Below are 18,430 nucleotides of genomic sequence, written 5' to 3'. Positions count from 1 at the left end.
TAACAAATGGTAAAAAGTTAGGAATATTTCAAGAAACGTCAGCTTGTTAAAACTCAGTTTTCCTTTCAGAAGGATGAAAATAGGCATCGTGTTCTTTTTTTTTTGTGTAATCTCTCTTTTGTAATGTGGCAGAAGCAGTAGCCGTTCAGAAGCCGAGAGGTGCTTTTGAGGCATGTTTTATGCTGCCATGGAGCTCTAGAAGCCTGGAAGTTTGAGGAAGGTTTCGTGACCCAGGGCCACGCTAATGTCTTCCCTTCTTTCAAACTGGAGAGAGGTTCTACTCTCCCTTCCCATCCCTGCTGGCGTATCCTTCCATCTCACTTGGAGGTGGCTCCGATGCTTGAGGAACGCACAGCCATTTCATTCAACCAGCTAAAGCAACACAAAATTACCACCTGAATTCAAAAAAAAAAAAGATGACTAGATTAAGCCTCATTTATTGCACCAAACTAGAGCCTGAGGTAGCTTCTCTTTGTCATGGTCTGGGACGTGCTCTTCTCTAGGAATAGTATTTTTTTCAGTAAACCCTTTGTTATAAAAGGAATGTAAAAGAGAAAACCGAGTTTCCTTCTCTTACAAACCAGCAGGAGTAACTACACGTCATCTTTTGTTTGTGCAGGGATTTAGCAGCTGATCTTCTCATGATGATTCCTGATAATAAACTGCAGTTAGTGAAGCTATGTGCTTTCTATCCTGGATGCGCAGCAGAAATAAATGACCTGCATGAAAAGGTACCGTGAGAAAGAATTTGCCTGAACCCTAACAAGGGGTTTTGTATTGATTTATTTACTAATTTCAGAAAATTTAAGGCCAAATACATCTGTAGGATGAATGTGTCACTAGCAGTCTTATATGTTACGTGTCCTTTTTTACTCTTTTAGTTGTCATTGATTTTATTTTTAGCGTTGCACAAGAAAAACTTCAGTTCTTGAATTCTGCTCTGTGTGTAGTCTTACATGGGTTACTTCTGAAGTAGCTCATGGTCTTCTGAATTACCTACCAGTGTGACTTATAACCTCCTCATCACTGACGTGCGGCCTAATCGTGTCTTGGCAGATCACCTTTCTGTCCGATCCTGGATTATTTTACATCTCATGTCTGTAACCTCCTTAAATCCCCCCCCCCTTCCTCTTCAGCAGCAGAAGGGGCTCCACCAGCTCCTTAATGTTCAGCTCAGGCTATTAAGCAGTAGTAAAACCTTCACAAAAACTTTAGCAATGGAAACTGATGCTGCTTAAATTCTTCCATAGAGAGTTTGATCTTACTGCTGACAAGCTGAGAGAGCTGGGGGGGTTCAGCCTGGAGAAGAGAAGGCTCCGGGGAGACCTTCCAGCCCCTTCCAGGCCCTAAAGGGGCTCCAGGAAAGCTGGGGAGGGACTCTGGAGCAGGGAGGGGAGCCATGGGACGAGGGGGAAGGGTTTTACACTGACAGAGGGGAGACTGAGATGAGATGTGAGGCAGAAATTCTTGGCTGTGAGGGCGGTGAGCCCCTGGCCCAGGGTGCCCAGAGAAGCTGTGGCTGCCCCATCCCTGGAGGGGTTCAAGGCCAGGTTGGACGGGGCTTGGAGCAACCTGGGCTGGTGGGAGGTGTCCCTGCCCAGGGCAGGGGGTGGCACCGGGTGGGCTTCAAGGTCCCTTCCAAACTAAATTATTCTATGATTCTATGATTATGTACAAACTTCAGTATTTCTTGGCACCCTACAGAATTGTTTGAACCTTACAATAATTCTTCGGCAAAATCTTTGTTTTCCAGTGTAATCTTCCCGATGTAGAAGAATGTCTGCGATTGGCAGAGACAGTTCAAGCAGATGGGGACATATTCGAAACTATAAAGTACTATCTGTTGAGCACAGAACCTGAAAAGGCTCTCCCTGTCGGCATTCAGCATGTGAAAGGTGGGTGCTCGGAGGAGGAAACCTTTTAAAGCGTAAGTCCTTGGTGTGACTTGCCTCTTGAGACCTTTTTTCTTTCTGTTTTTTCAACAGAACAACTCTGTGGCTCAGATTGGACTTTAGATTCAGTCTGTCCCTACCTTGATCTTCTAAGTTACATACGCACTGAACGATTAGTGTTGCATAAATGCAGTGAGTGAGTACATTTCCCTTCCTTATAAAAGTGGAAGTTTCATTAAAGGAAACTTTTGGAATTAAAAAAAATATAGGTGTGTGCTGTTAGTATCACTTTTTTGTTTACCGGAAGAGGGGTACAAATAAATATCAACAACAAGGCCGGTTCTCTATCTGGAGAATAGAATGTGGAATTTTCCTAAACTGTCAAGGTTTAGTAAGAAGAAAAAAAGATATTTTACTGCTTCTTTCTCTGTGGGGCATTTACAATGTGTGATCGGTGTTGGTCTTATCTGAAGAATCTCACTTTGATCAGCTCTGGTTTCCGTTTCCTGAAGAAAAAGAGCGGGGGTACCACACGTAATACAGGTTTTATGTCAAAGTGTTAAGGAAAGTTGAGCTGTCGCTCTCAGAATTAGGTCTAAAATAGCTGGATTGCTGCGGTTCACCTGGATGTCCTGTGGTTGCAGCTGGGCCTGAGCTGCCTGCGCAGAACTAAAAGGAGCGAAAAAGCTCTTGCCTGCGGGGAAACTTGGCGAAACTGAAGTCTGCCCTAATACGTGGGGCGATTTTATTTACATGTAGAGCTTTATCCTACTAAAAGAGCTGAATGGCCTTGTTTTTGTAACTTTCCATGATTGTGCTTAATAACTGTGTGTTGTACAAGCTATTTAAAATATAATAATTGAAATCAACGTGAAGCAGAAGGAGTCTGTTTTAACAATTACACCACACAGAAAACAAGCATAATCAGCAAAGAAATTCTCCACAAAAGATGGACGACTCAATTAAGTTTTAAAATTACAATTTGAATATAAATTTGTTTCATGGGTTTTTTTTTGCAAATGTTTGTAATTGCTCATGATTAATATCTGTCCATTTATAGATTTCGGAATGAGTTGCTGATTTTGTGTGGCTACATCGGTGCTCTGCTCGCCATCAGAAGACAGTACAACAGCATCGTACCCGCACTTTATGAGTACACGAGGTAATATTGTTTTTTCAGTAACGCTGAGACGTCCCAGGCCCTATTATGACGTAGGCCATACATTTTCCCCACTTTCCCCTCCCACCCACCCCAAAAAGAAGTAACAATCCTAGTTCCCAGTTCTCTTATAAAGTTGTAAGGGCATGCCCCTGCCTGCGTATAGAACCCTCTGCACTTTCTTTGTGCGTTCGACATGTAGAAGTTTCTGGGGTAACGTAACAAGTTGTGATTCCGGGATTTCAATCAAACTCTTTGTTCTGTGAAAAAAACGATTTTTAGAAGTAGACAAGTATTCAGTGGGATTATATGTTGGCAGTAAAAATTCTAATTTAGTATCTATGTGTTAGACCATTTGCCCAGACTTGCTCAGTAGCCACAAGGACAAGCATTGAACTTGGAGTTCATGACTGAGAACTACCTTGATTCCCACCAAGAAACCTGGCTGGACCTTCTGTTGCTGGGTGGGTGGATACTCCCAGGCATTAACACGCCTCACCTGGCCCACTTGATCCAACCTGGCCTGGTCCTGCCTATGGGCCCCGCTCAACCCCAACCAGTCACCTGGCTTGACCTGACCTGTTGACTGGGCCTACTTGACTAGACTTGACTCTTGAACCAGCTCACCGCAGGGAAAGGGGAAAAGAACTGTTGGGTTTGTTGTTTTTTTTTTTCTTTTCTGAGCCACAAGACTTAAGGAAAGTAAGATGAAATATAAGCTCTTACAGAAGGGCTATTCTGATATGGAAATTAATTATTTATTAATTATAGAATAGAATCATAGAATCATCTAGGTTGAAAGGGACCTTTAAGATCATCAAGTCCAACCATCAACCAAACACTGCCAAAACCCCCACTACCCCATGTCCCTCAGCACCACGTCTGCCCGGCTTTGAAATCCCTCCAGGGATGGCGACTCCTCCCTGGGCAGCCTCTTCCAATGCTTGACAGCCCTTTCCGGGAAGAAATTGTTCCATCCTAAAATATCTATCCTAAACCTCCCCTGGCGCAACCTGAGGCCATTTCCTTTTGTCCCATGGCTTGTTCCTTGGGAGAAGAGCCCGACCCCCCCTGGCTACCCCCTCCTTTCAGGGACCTGCAGAGAGCGAGAAGGTCTCCCCTCAGCCTCCTCTTCTCCAGGCTGAACCCCCCCAGCTCCCTCAGCGGCTCCTCACCAGACTTCTGCTCCAGACCCCTCACCAGCTCCGTTGCCCTTCTCTGGACACGCTCCAGCACTTCAATGTCTTTCTTGGAGCGAGGGGCCCAAAACTGAATTAATAAAAATACTGAATTAATAATTAATTGTAGTAACAAGCCATCTTTGAGACTCAGTTTGTGATACTTTGGCTGACAAGCTTTAAGTTCTCCTGGGATTTAAAGAACAGAAAGATAAGTGTTTTCTCAGACTGCCCAAGATTTTCAGGATTCAGAGATGTTTAGATTCCAGCCCATCTTAAACTGGACACTTATATGCTTAAGATGGACATTTTTAACTCATCCCGACACAAGCGTATGTTTGCTGAATTAGGTAATAAGTGTCCCTTGCATTATATTTTGATAAATAAAAAATGCAGGCACTGCAAGGGTTTTGAAACTCTTTTCGACAAGTAACCAGGTGAAACAAGGCTGTCCCAGAGCACGTATTGAATCCTGTTACTCCAACTGTATTTTTATTGTATCTACCATATATAGGCAAAATGGGCCCTTCCTTTTAGTAAAGCTGCTGTTATTAAGAAATAGGAACACATATAGCCTTCAAACATAAAGAAAAAAAATAGAGTTATTTAAAGACAATCTTAAATACAAAGGTGTAAATAGGCATAATTAAAATCAAACCTAAATAAAAATGTACACTTTTTATAGGTGTAAATAGCGATAATTAAAATCAAACTTAAATAAAAATCTACACTTTTTACATCTAGTAATTTAATATTTCCAAGGTTTAATATAGTGATTATCATGAATGATCAATTTATTTCCATAAAGTTATTTGAAGTTATTTCCATACAGTTATCTCCATGTTCAATCAAAAATAGTTTTATATTACTACTGTGTGTCTTGCTTTTCTTTTAAGAAAATATTCATTGTCAGAATTAACTTGGCCTTTAATTAGTTGCATTCCTTTTCAGTCAGCTTTTAAAAAGACGGGAAGTATCTGTACCTTTGAAGATCGAACAGCTCTCAGAGGAACTGGATGCCTGGAGAGCCTGTACTCAATTAAACAAGTAGGTGGAAAAATAGAAAATGACCGTGACTGTGTAGTTGGAAATACAGTATTTATTTCCTTTGTAAAATCTGAATATGAATGTAAAAAATGAGTGCTTTGTGGCTTTTAATTTCTAACGCCAATGAAGATGCCTAGTTGCAAACCAAGCGTCCTTTGCTGCAGGCCTGCCGACGGCTCACCGGGCACGCCGCCGTCCGAGTCCCAGAGAAGGGTCTATTCCCTCCTCGTGTCCCGAATGCCCGAGGAGCCTCTGAAAGGGATGGTGGGGCCGGACAACGTCACCGGCTCAAACCTGCCCAGCCATTCGGATGCCCACATCTCCTGTTTGACCGGGCTGAGGATACAGGTATGTCTTCTGCGCCCCGGGGTGCTCTTTCCATCATGGCAGCCACCAGTTGGGAGTTTGCCATAAATTTAAAGTCCCTTCCATCATTTAGGAAAAAAAATGTTTTTCCTCCTGTCACAGTAGCAGAAATTAAAGAGAACAAGAGCTGATATCTTCAAGATAAGAAAGGCTGTATAAGAATTGTCCAATCAAATAATTACACAGTTTCCCAATCCAGAACATTTTCATTTCCATGGGAAAGACAGATTTCCTTCGCCAAATGTTTTGTCTAAAATAACTTATCACCTACTACCTCGCCACAGCTTGAATAGAAAACAGGAAATTAGTTATCTTCAACCACATTCTAACATTAGTCTATTGTTAGTATTAATTGTTATGGAAATGCAGGCTATAAAACTTGTAATTCCTGATTAATTGAAACCAGATATTAGAAGACTAAATAGATATATGTGTTCATCACTCACATAGAGCTTTATCACAGAATCACGGAATGGTCAGGGTTGGCAGGGCCCTCTGGAGATCACCCAGTCCCACCCCTGCCAGAGCAGGGTCACCCAGAGCAGGTGGCACAGGAACGCGTCCAGGCGGGTTTGGGATGTCTCCAGAGACGGAGACTCCACCACCTCTCTGGGCAGCCTGTGCCAGGGCTCTGCCACCCTCACAGCAAAGAAGTTCCTCCCCATGTTGAGATGGAATTTTCTTCTCCTGTCCCCGGGCACCACTGAGAAGAGCCTGGCCCCATCCTCCTGACACCCACCCTTTAGCTCTTGCTGAGCACTGATGAGATCCCCTCTCAGCCTGCTCTTCCCCAGCGGGACAGCCCCAGGGCTCTCAGCCTTTCCTCGGCACAGAGATGCTCCAGGCCCCTCATCATCTCTGTAGCCTCCGCTGGACTCTCTCCAGCAGTTCCTTGTCCCTCTTGAACTGGGGAGCCCAGAACTGGACACAGTGCTCCAGATACAGCCTCACCAGGGCAGAGCAGAGGGGGAGGGGGATTTTATGATCTAAACGTATACCTTACCACACCTCTTTGCTATACAGTGTTGTTTCCGTGAAGGGAACACTGACAGGGCCTGAAAACGCTCCTCCCCAGCTCCTGTCCCCAGTGTCTCCGTGTGAATTTACGCTCCCACACAAGGCCAAGGCCGGTTCCCCTGTGCCATGCACGGCGCCTGCCCGAAGGCTTGGTGGGGCATTAAGAGGGACAGTTTTGCATCAGAAATTAGAGATTAAAGAACACCGGTGGTATTTTTGAGGTAAAAAAAAAAAATTCACCATTGCAGAGCATCGAGTCTAAACAGACTTGGTGCCAAGATGTCCCCGTCAGAGCCATGGGCTCGGGCTGGGCCCTCAGTGTTTCCCGGCAGCTGGGGGACTCTGCCAGTGTGAGAGTGCATTCAACGAGAACAGCAAATACACAGGAATTCTCAGCACAGGAAGGACACGGAGCTGTTGGAGCGGGGCCAGAGGAGGCCCCGGAGATGCCAGGAGGGCTGGAGCCCCTCTGCTGTGGGGACAGGCTGAGAGAGCTGGGGGGGTTCAGCCTGGAGAAGAGAAGGCTCCGGGGAGACCTTCCAGCCCCTGCCAGTCCCTCAAGGGGCTCCAGGAAAGCTGGGGAGGGACTCTGGAGCAGGGAGGGGAGCCGTGGGACGAGGGGGAAGGGTTTTCCACTGACAGAGGGGAGACTGAGATGAGATGTGAGGCAGAAATTCTTGGCTGTGAGGGCGGTGAGCCCCTGGCCCAGGGTGCCCACAGAAGCTGTGGCTGCCCCATCCCTGGAGGGGTTCAAGGCCAGGTTGGACGGGGCTTGGAGCAACCTGGGCTGGTGGGAGGTGTCCCCGCCCAGGGCAGGGGGTGGCACTGGGGGGGCTTTAAGGTCCCTTCCAACCCAAACCGGTCTGTGATTCTATGAAATATGGGCTCTCACCAGCTCATCATCCGCAGCATCTGTATTTCTGGATTAGTGACCATTGGGTGTCCTTACAGAGCAGCTCACTAATCGCTTCGTTAATACTACAGTATCGTAGCCTAATTGCTTGGGTTTACAAGTTTTAAGTGGGGAGTTTGGGGAGTCTGACTCTTGAAGAAGGCACTTAAACTGAATCATAGCTTTGAGAACATTATTTTGTCAAGTGAATAAATTCACACATAGCTCTCGTTCCATCAGACGAATCAGGATTTGCTCCTTCAAGCTTTTCTTAGTGAACATTTGCAATTATTCTGTAGACTGCGTGTAGGCTCTGGGATTTCAAAGGGTTCCTGGAGGCATTAGATTGGGGTTTTTGTAGATGGGGAAACACACAAATCAGCACCGATAATGACAGACACAATGAAACGCGTAGTGTTCTGAAGGCAAAAACCTTGTTACCTCAGACTCTAATTCAGGGTAGATTTAACTCTGGAATAATTTAGAAACATAAAAAATACCACAATTATTAAAAATAAAGCTAAATATTTCAGGATTATGAAACGTTGGCTCTCCAGAGTTTGGAACATAACATCTTTGCTCAATTTGGGAAGTGTAACTGTCATCAAAGCTTTCAGTTGGTGGGTACGGGTTTTACGACCGTAGATGCTGGTTGTAACTCAGGTTTTCAGGTGAAGGTGCTCTCCTTGTGGCGGTCCTCATGCCATCCGTCTGCTCTCTCTCTTTTTCTCTCCCTCCCCAACCGTTTTGGCCGTCCAGGGTCCCGTCTTCTTCCTCGAAGACGGAAAATCGGCCATTTCGCTGAACGACGCGTTGATGTGGGCCAAAGTGAATCCTTTCTCCCCGCTGGGCACAGGGATCCGGCTGAACCCCTTCTGAGGAGGCGTCTCCTCGTGGCTTCCGAGGGCTGGAAATAACCTCGCTAACCTTGATTGGAAAGGATGGAAAGATTCCTCCTGAAGGGCAATTAACTTGGACTTTGAAAATTGTAAGAAAAGGATTTCTATACAAATGTTTGTTGATAATCCAAAGAAAAAGTTATTTGAGAATCCAAAGAAAAAAAAAAAAAACAACCACAAAAAGTCCTAATTTCGTAGACAGCCATGTCTCTTTTTTAACTAATTGTCAGACAATTCCGACGTATTTCGGTCAGTTCTGTGTGACAGGCGCCTTGAAAAGGAAGTAAGGAAATATCTGCAGGAAACAGTAAGGAAATATCTGGTTTTAAAAGGTCGATAACAAACTGTGAAACCCACAAACACGCTTTGAAACGCAGAAAAATCGAATGACTTTACCGATAGCGACCGCAGCCTGGGTTTAGAACGCCCGGAATCTGCGGCTGCTTCACGTGTTGGGTCCCCCCTTTGGAATTTTAACTCATTTTTACAAGCAGGATTCTAGCGCAAACAGAAGATTTCCAAAGTGCTTAGATGATTTTTTTTTTTCTTCATCTGTTAATTCTTGTGCTTTAATAGCAGTACAAAGATGTTTACCGACGTTTTGGTTAGATAGGTTTGAATATCTAGATTATTATAAAATTCTATTTTCTAATAAGTTCATCTTTGGTGACCGTCCCCCTTCTTCTTTCACTGGAAGCTAAAATATATTTATAAAACTTTTTTTTTTTTAAAAAAAAAAACAAAAAACAAAGGGTTTGTAAGGAACAAACAGCAAATGTATTGAAATTATTTAAATATGTTCTGTACATTTAAAATACTTGCTTTCTTTTTACATTTTGTATTAGTTATAAATATTAGTACAACAGACCAGAAGTAAATACTTGTGCGTATATTTTTATTTACTAAAGCTGGGCTCGAATGGGAAGAAAATTATGGCAATAGAATACTAAGAATATTTAAATTTTAAAGCTGTGTCTAGTGTGGAATTTAATCGTAGGGCAAATCTTACACTTCTTCTTATTAATAATTCTTAGAATTACTTGTAGGAAAGACGCCGTCGTTAATAATATTCTTCATTAGCTTCATTGGTGGCACACAAGTGGAAATCTACTTTATCTGCTGTTCTATTTTTTTTTTGTTGCTGCTTTAGAGTAAATTTTAAAATCCTGGTAGTGACATGAACTATGAAAAAGTCACAACTGCAAATTGGCAGAACTATGTCAAGAGAAACGGTGGGTCGTGGTGGGTGCGCAGCGTCCTCGCTTCCCTCCAGGTGACGCCGCCGCCGCGAGGGGGAGCTTAGAAATGATCCATTCCTGTCTGCTCTGCTGGGCTTTTTTCTCTTTAAAAAGTTAAAATTTCACTCTGTCAATGTTCTAGAGCGTTGTCAAAGGGTTTGTGGCATCTGTTGGGGGGAGGCGGGGAGGGAATTAGCTGTTTTGGAACCTCTAGGAAAACATTTTTGTACATATTTGGCTGCTGGAACAGAATGTTTTGCTTTTTGCAGGAATCGTTTGGGAGATGTTTTCCTTTGTTTCACCCTGTGGAGCTTGAGGCGGGGCGGGGGTGGGGCGAGAGATGGATTTCAGAAATAAAAACTCCTAATTTGTGAAAGAATTTTGCGGCAGTGTGTACCTGAGGGGCTGCTTCTGCCGAAGGACGGACCGGTTGTGTTTTACCACGGCAGTTGTGCGCCCTGGTAGGAAACGGTGGTTAATGGAGAGCTGGGGAGCGACGGGGGACTCGGCGGCCGCCCCTCCTACATTTACCATCTTTTGCTGCGTCCTACGGATTTTCCCCAATATTTCGCATTTTAAGTATCTTACAATACGCAGTATCACCGCATCAGCTTGTTGCGCATAAATTGTGCCTTATCATGGAATCCTGGACAACTCTGTCGTCTCTTTAATTAGGGAGCGAGGGGTAAGAACTCCTTCCTTGCTGAAATGCAAAAATTGAGTCAAAGGGCGCTTTTTTACCGGGAATTCATCGGGGTAACGGTCGCTGTGAATCAAACGGGGGTTTTCTTTACGGTGGTGAGCGATGGGAGCTGGCGGAGACGGTTGTCGTTGTGGTTGCTGCGGTGGGTGCAACAACTAGGGATTCAGCGTTTCCAAAAATGATACTCGGATTGTTTGCTGACGCGTGGCTGCATTGCCTGGCACAGCCGGCCAAAGGCCGACGTTTCCCCTTCGTATTAAGGAATCCTTTGTCTTCAAATGGTCGTTCGACTCTTCTGTAAAAGTCCTGGCTCTACTTGAATAAAGAAGTCTATCAAGCTCTACGGCCAGTGCTTTCCAATCGCGGTTACATCTCGCTCAAGTTTAACCTCGCTTTTTCCCTACAATTTGTGGCTCCAGGGGAAGAATCCGAGCGACGTTCCCGCCACCTCTGTGACCTTCCCGGGCTCCGTCCCCCGCGAGACCTTCCCAGGTGGGTTTCCAAAACAACACCAAAAAACTCTGTGGTGCTGTAAACTCTCCCCATTGCAAAGGCTCCCTTTGAACAGGGATAGGACCCTTCAAGTCCGTGTCATTGAATTTCTTCATTGGGGAAAATAATTTAAATCCACAATTACAATTTAAGGTGACGCTAAGGCAAGAAACTCCGTTCTGTACACAGAAAACAAGGCTAAACTCCTGAGTCTAGACACCCTCTTCCCACTGAGCACTAGGGTTTTTAAAAAACTTGAAGTTTATACATTTATGTAGGAAGGAAACAAAACCCAGAGTTATCTGTGCTCTAGATAAAAATTAGTAAAACCCCGGGGCGGGGAATGGGTTTAGAAAAGCAGCCGCGAAGGCCAGTGTGTATTTGCACAATGGGCTGAGATACGAAGCCATGAATATTACGCCATCAGATTTCCTGACAATTTTATGGAATCACAGACTGGTTTGGGTGGGAAGGGACCTCAAAGCCCCTCCAGTGCCACCCCCTGCCCTGGGCAGGGACACCTCCCACCAGCCCAGGTTGCTCCAAGCCCCGTCCAACCTGGCCTTGAACCCCTCCAGGGATGGGGCAGCCACAGCTTCTCTGGGCACCCTGGGCCAGGGGCTCACCGCCCTCACAGCCAAGAATTTCTGCCTCACATCTCATCTCAATCTCCCCTCTGTCAGTGTAAAACCCTTCCCCCTCGTCCCACGGCTCCCCTCCCTGCTCCAGAGCCCCTTCCCATCTCTCCTGCAGGCCCTTATGGGGAATTCAGCCCCTCCCAGCCCCGCTGGGTAAACGCATGACGAGAACAATAACGAGCCTGTTTCATTCCTGGCTAAAGAAGGGACCATTTTTTTGGAAAGAATGTTCCCAAATGCGAACGTCGGGTGTTTCGTTACTGGGTATTTTCGGTGCGTGGCACCAGCGTGGTCTGCTCTGCCCAAGCCCTGGTCCCGCACAGTGTCCTGCGAGGGCAGCGCCGGCCGGTCCCGTCCCATCCCGGTGCTGTTTGTCCCCGTTTCATGGCACCAGCTGTGATCCCGGCTCCCCCAGCCCGCTCTGTTTTCGTGTAATTATCTGCTAGCAAAAGATGAGAGATGATGTTGACACCTGCGTATTGCCTGGGATTGACGTTGTGGTATTACTCTTCAGCTCGTTCTGCGTTACTCTGCCAGCTTGGCCTCCCGTCTACGGAGTTACGGTGAAAGGGGTACCCAACACCTGCAAACTCTTCAGACGGTGTAGTTTTGTGTCCAGCGGGTGTTTTGTGGGACAGCCCTGACTGCTGAAAGCCAACTGTATTGTATAGGACATGAGAGCGGGTTTTTTTTTAATGACGCTTTTCCCAAGTCAGACTTGAGCAGCGCCGTGTGGAGGCCCCGCACCATCTCCTCCAGCCAGGCCATCTCCTCCTCCATCCAAACCGGTGCCATGGCTGGCCTGAAGTAATACAAATTAATGGTATCGCACATAAACCCACAAATGGCTGGTTTCTGGGTGAAATCCTCACCCCCCCCAACTCGCTCCATCACCAAACGTACATTATGGACTCCAGGCAGCTCCCCTTGCTCTCCTCGGGCTTCAAGGGGACTCCAGAAGAGGCTCTCCCTGGAGTCTTTGCAGGGAACAGCGGCAAATTAAGACGACTCTTAACAAGGGCAAGTGTCCCAGAGCTGCGTTTCCAGTAGGCGGATCTAATTTAGGAGCGGAGTAAGCATTCCTCTTCGGGAAAACCTCCTCCCTCGTTAGCTCCCCGCTCCCTCAGCACCTTTCCAGCTGCAGCATAACTAGTGAGAGGCGTCACGGCGCAGGATGGGCAGAGGGTGACCCACCGCAGGCCAGCGGCAAATCTGCGGGTGGCTCCGGCTTGGGTCAGCAGGAATCGAGCACCAGCCCCGGCGGACGCGCTCTGCTCCCCAAGGAAGCCCCGAGGAAAAAGGCGAGAGACAAAAAAAGATTCCAGCCTGATGAAGAGAAGCGCCTGCTCGGAGCATCCCGGGGTTCCGCAGCACCGTTCTCGGGGCTGGGTAACCCTTCAGAAAAGAGACAGCAAGAGAAATAAATGTCCTTTTTCAGAGCGAGACCCGTCCTGATCCGGGGAACTGAGGGATTTCTGGAGCCCTGCATCCACCACTGAACTTGTGGTCGAGGATTCAGTGCCCGCATCGCCAGGAAACGCCTCCAGAGGCCTCAGGGATCCCACACAATGACACGCGCCCTTCCCCGAGGCAAATAATTATTAGCTACGCCCAGGAGCGGAGATACCGCTCCGTCCTGAAAAGACAAGGGAAGGGCCCAGGGGCTTCTGCTTCACAGGAGAGCAAAGAGGAGATCAAGAATCCAGGTGAAGAACCTCAGCGCTAAGGCTTCCGAGGAATATTCCTCCGGGCTTTTTAGATTTACTAATTGTACTAATGAACAGAGAAGCGATGAACGGTGCACGCCTGAAAAAAAAAGCCGTTCCCAGCACGGACAACGAGGAAAAATTAAAGCGAGTGTCTCACTCCCATTAAGGAATTGTTTATATAAAGGAAAAGAAGAAAAACTGGCATGTATTTGTTTTATTTTATCAATGTGTGTAGTCCACCGATCACCGAGTATTTTCAGGTACGCAAAGAATAGAAATTTAAAAACACATAAAATAATGACTCCAAATGGACAAACTTAACACATATAATAATGAAGCAACTCTGCGTGGTTCGGGCGTGCCAAACACATTTTAAAAGTATAAATACAATTAAAACTAAGAGCACTAAAGCTATTTAGTACGCGTTAAGCTGAAGCCATACAATCATTTCCCGACAGCAGCACACTACCTCAGCTCAGCCTGATCAGCACCTTGGCACCAGCTGCTAAATGGCTCCCGATTATTATTACAATATACCAACACCGCCTGTCAAAGATAGAGATTTTTTTTTTTTTAAGTAATATGCAAAAAGGCTTTTTTTTTTCCGCCCAGCAGTTCTTTAGAGAAAACGTACGATAAACAGAAAGAAGAGAAAGTACTGGTTATTCAAGTTTCCGAAGGTTAATTGCTACGTTATCTATACTGTAAGAAGTTCTTGAGTATTGTTGGCAACTGGAGCTGGGGGACGAGGTGCAGCCGGGCTCTCCCGATGTAATTTCGGATGCACAGTCGGCAGAGCTGGCACAGAGAGGACGGGGTGGCTGCAAACGAAGAAAGAGAGGAGTTTAATGAGACAACTAGAAAAGCTGGACGGCCAACAGACCTGGACAGTGAGTCTTGAGGCCAAGGGGAGACCTTCTCGCTCTCTGCAGCTCCCTGAAAGGAGGGGGTAGCCGGGGGGGTCGGGCTCTTCTCCCAAGGAACAGGCCATGGGACAAGAGGAAACGGCCTCAAGTTGCGCCAGGGGAGGTTTAGGATGGATATTGGGAACAATTTCTTCCCGGAAAGGGCTGTCAAGCATTGGAAGAGGCTGCCCAGGGCAGTGGTGGAGTCGCCATCCCTGGAGGGATTTCACAGCCGGGCAGACGTGGTGCTGAGGGACACGGGGTAGTGGGGGTTTGGGCAGGGTTGGGTTCATGGTTGGACTCGATGATCTGAAAGGTCCCTGCCAACCGAGGCAATTCTAGGATTCTATGAATAATGGTATTTCTAAAAAAAAAAAAAAAAAGTTCACATTTTGCAAATTTATCCTTTTCCTTCATTGCCTGCGTTGCCCTCGGGCTGCTGAAACCTTGGTAATAAGCAGAGAAATATTCAAAAAAGCAAGGTCAGGTCAGCAAATGGTTTCTGTTTTTTTAATGAAAAACCCGCTCCCAGAAAATATCTGATGTCAACAACTTCACAAAACGGCAGGTTTTGGGGTTGGGTTTTTTTTTTTTATTTGTTCCTAGAGCAGGTGAAACCCGCGCTACGGCACCACGAGCTGCGCCCCCAGCGCGTCGCTACAAGAATGAACAGCGACAACCCCCCCTGGCCCCCGGGCCCCGTGCAACGGTCGCAGCAGCTCGTGGTGCCGCTTTGGCCCCCGCCGTCTCCCCGCTCCCTCAGCACGAACACGGCGCCGCCTTCCCGCGCCCACCAATCCCCACGCGCGTCACGCCGCCTCATTTCTTGGATGCCTTTTTAAAAAAGGCTAAGAATCCCGCGGGCCGTGGTGATTTTGTGGTCACCAGCCGCCCGGTTATTGCTTGGGTTTAGGCTCTAGGTAGGTTGGCCTGAACGGATCCGCCTTTGGGCTATTCTCTAAGTCAACAGACCTTGCGGAGTTTTAAGGGACTTCAAGCGTCGACTCCTATTTCTCAGTTACTTACAATTCAAGTAAAGAAAACTTAGAAAACGAAACTTGTGCCTACAATCAAAATAACGTGCTTTATGGGCACCTTAAAAAATAGCTTTTTTTTTTTTAATAATATTGGGACAGCTGGCCAAAACTAAATGTCATTTTCAGCTGAAAGGGAAATGTTCTGCTGCTTTTTTAACGAGGCGCGTGAGAGCCAATCCGTCAAAATGCAGCTTTCATTGGGTAAACACCCGGTTACGCTAAGACGGGACTTTTTCAGCTGGGAGAACGCCTGGCGCTGCTCGGCCCGCAGGCTCTCGGGCCTCAGCCTCACTGACGCTGCCTATTTTTGTAGCTAGGAAGGAATTTTCCCGAATGTTAATATATGCCTTTCGTAAAGCGCAATGCTGGCTTCCGTCACAGGGGTCGTTTGGGGTGGGTGGGGGGGTGTTTGGTTTCTTTTGGGGAGGGGGTGGGTTAAGAATTCCAAGGACAGCTGCAAAAGCAGAGGTGTGAAAGTTACCTTCGTGGAGGAGCAGCAGCCTCTCCACTAAACTGCTCGGAGCGGCTAAATCCACCGGCCTCTCCAAATCGGTGTTTTTGGCGTTGATGTCCGCCCCGAATTCCAGGAGCAGGCTGACGATCTCGGCGCTGGGCTGCTGGGCAGCGGCGTGCAGCGGCGTCTCCAAGTGTTTGCCTTTCTGCACGTTGGCACCTGGTAGGGAGATGAGACGTTACAAAAAAGGCGAGATGACGTTACAAAAGAAATAAAAAAAAAAAACAAAAAAAAAAACCAAACCACAAAACCACCGCCCTAGAATGCCACAGTGAATTTAGCCAATTTATTACTTTTATTGCACTTTATATACTTCTATTTATACTTTATCTACTTTTATTACTTCTCATAGCTAACCCACCGGTGCTTATTTTTGACCCCATGTGCTTATGCTAGGGTTTATTACGTAGGCACAACTAGATTTTGAGGGAAAAGCGAAAAAGAAGGAAAAGAAAAAATCCAATTAGGTCACGCGAGCGTCGCTGTTGCCCTCCCGATAAAAAAAGTACATTTTGTACCTGGTTAAGAAAATTTGCGTTACATAAAAATACACTTTCCCCCTTCAAGCCTCTAAGAAGAGCCACTGAACTGAAGTTCCGTATTTATATTTTTGTACGTACGCCAGCTCAAGAAGGAATCTAACTTTATAGTTTTATAGTTTTTCACGTGTTGAAGCTGGCGAAGGGTGTGAAGCAGATTCCCATCCCACCTTCACTGAGGATTTTCCTATAAAGGACTTAATTTTAATTAAGGTGGGGTACGCAGTCAAGAAAGCTAACAGGGAAAAAACGCCAAAGCATTAATTTTCCCAATCCACAGAATTCTCATTGTTACGCCTTTGTCTTGGTATTTGGATAAGGAATCGCTAATTTACTTTAAATGAAAACGGACTAAATTAATTTGCAACAATGCATTTGTATTCAAGAAACAATTAGCTACCCAAGAGTTAAAAAAACTCGCTGGTGTGGAAGAATTTCCCTTCCAGGCAAGCTCTTCCTCCCCCAAAACCACGTTTGCCCCACCAGTTTTCTAGACTATTCTAGCAGAAGGAAAGCCCAGATTTCTTAAGAAAGCTTCACTGATCCCGCGAGACCGAAAGCTGGCTTCCGTACCAACTCTTCGCCCTGCATCAACAATTTTTGCCTTATTAGTTCCCACTTGAGTAAAATAATTGGACGCTGTCAGAGGCCTCGCCATGAGGTTTGGCGGCTGAGTCACTCGCTCCTCTCAGTGTTAACAGTTTGAGGAGTCTTCCAGCGCGGCGTTCTCCGGCCCGTTCCATTGTCCGTTTGCTTTTCCGCTTCCCATACGGTCTCGTAAACCCATCGAATGTGAAAACATTCGGACTGACGGAAGTAGTTACTTCTATTCTCAGTTTACAGGCCCCTCTCTACACGGAGGAGTGCGGACTATGCCCTCCTGTTCCTGCGTGTAATGCAGGGTACTATTTGAATGCCCAAACAGACTCTTTATTCTCCTGTGGGTCTCAAACGTTCCAATCACGAAATAGGAGAGCTGATCACACAAGGAGACTGACTTAGTGAGAAACCACGTAACTGCTCGCTTAAGCTCTGAATGGCCTGTAATGAAGTAGAAAACCAACCGTGGCGCAGCGAGAGCCAGCCTGTCATCATTCGCATACATTTTTTCGTCCGTTCATTGTTCTGCAGGACACGAAAGCCCTGTATCTCAGTACGGCAAACGGCCAACGATGCTTTAGCTATGCCGATGGCGTCCCGGGACTGGTGCTGAGCCGCCAACCTCTCTTCTCCGTTGATTAAATAAATAATGGGAAATTTAGGATCAAATGCCTCTTACCTCTTCTCTCTGCAGCTCAGCCTCGACGCCTTGGAAAAAGCTCGGTCAGAACACGCTGAAAAGGGGTGGGACTGCCTCGCTAGTGAAAGCTCTGCTGAAAGCTCAGTCACTCCCGGATAAAATTCCTTCCTCAAAGCTGATTTTTTTTTTTTTTTTTTTGGGGGGGGGCTGTTCCTACAGAAAAGGAACATCTACAAAGCTGTAGTTGGCGGTGAAAATTTTGAACGCCCGTTCTTATCGGTCTCGCTCCCTTTTGCCCTTGTACGCTTGCTACGAGCGAAAGACACAGTAAGTTATCGTAAGCAAAGACGCATCGCGGAGCGGGTCGAGCCCTGCACGCGAGGGTCCTGGTTGCAGTGAGCACCTTCGGAGGTGAGCGCAGTACGCTTCATATTACAAAGCAGTCCCGTTTTTAGTGAAATCACAACATACCTGCATAGAGAAGCTTCCGAATACAGTGGATCTGCTGTGAAACGCACGCTACGTACAGAGGCGTTCCTAAATGGGGAAGATCTTGGTCGACGTCGATCCCCCAGGAAATCAGCACCTCCAGGCACTCGCTGTGACCTGTCGGTACAGAGCAGGGCAGAGTGCGCTCGACGTCGGTAAGCTGTCTCATGGGCAAAAACAGACACGCGGCCTTACATTCTTGAGACTTTGGCCAACGGCTGGGCGCGATTCCTTACCTCTGCTGGCGGCCTCGTGCGTTGGGGAGGGCAGGCAGGACTCCCACTGGGCTTTGGCGCCGTACTCCAGCAGGAGCTCGGCACACGCCGCGCTGCCTCGGGAGCACGCGTTGAACAAAGGCGTCACTCCGTCTATCGTCGTAGCATTCACCTGGAACAGGGCAGAATCTTCTTAAGGACAGAATTGGAAGAAAGGTATTTTATTTTTTTTTTAACAGGAGATAGTTAGAAATTGCATTA

General features: G+C 46.6%; 2 protein-coding genes across 14 annotated transcripts in view; one reads left to right on the top strand and one right to left on the bottom strand.

The window, feature by feature from the left end:
- The window catches only part of WDR17 (WD repeat domain 17), a 61,048-nt gene extending 51,486 nt beyond the window's left edge, over window positions 1-9,562 (top strand). For all 5 annotated transcript variants that reach the window (XM_063335947.1, XM_063335948.1, XM_063335945.1 and 2 more), the window contains 7 exons: window positions 620-731; window positions 1,754-1,895; window positions 1,986-2,088; window positions 2,953-3,054; window positions 5,181-5,276; window positions 5,441-5,624; window positions 8,311-9,562. In XM_063335947.1, the coding sequence (XP_063192017.1) occupies window positions 620-731; window positions 1,754-1,895; window positions 1,986-2,088; window positions 2,953-3,054; window positions 5,181-5,276; window positions 5,441-5,624; window positions 8,311-8,430 (859 nt within the window). In that variant the 3' untranslated portion in view covers window positions 8,431-9,562. The remainder of the gene's footprint in view (window positions 1-619; window positions 732-1,753; window positions 1,896-1,985; window positions 2,089-2,952; window positions 3,055-5,180; window positions 5,277-5,440; window positions 5,625-8,310) is intronic.
- A 3,867-nt stretch (window positions 9,563-13,429) lies between these two features.
- Window positions 13,430-18,430, bottom strand: part of ASB5 (ankyrin repeat and SOCS box containing 5) — a 44,452-nt gene continuing 39,451 nt past the window's right edge. For all 9 annotated transcript variants that reach the window (XM_063337116.1, XM_063337117.1, XM_063337118.1 and 6 more), the window contains 4 exons: window positions 18,191-18,341; window positions 17,937-18,071; window positions 15,654-15,845; window positions 13,430-14,051 (listed from right to left, as the gene is read on the bottom strand). In XM_063337116.1, the coding sequence (XP_063193186.1) occupies window positions 13,924-14,051; window positions 15,654-15,845; window positions 17,937-18,071; window positions 18,191-18,341 (606 nt within the window). In that variant the 3' untranslated portion in view covers window positions 13,430-13,923. The remainder of the gene's footprint in view (window positions 14,052-15,653; window positions 15,846-17,936; window positions 18,072-18,190; window positions 18,342-18,430) is intronic.

The sequence above is a fragment of the Chroicocephalus ridibundus genome, chromosome 5 (genome assembly GCF_963924245.1).
Source record: "Chroicocephalus ridibundus chromosome 5, bChrRid1.1, whole genome shotgun sequence".
NCBI lineage: Eukaryota > Metazoa > Chordata > Aves > Charadriiformes > Laridae > Chroicocephalus > Chroicocephalus ridibundus.
The sequence above is the reverse complement of the archived record's forward strand: the minus strand, read 5'-3'. Positions and strand labels throughout refer to the sequence as shown.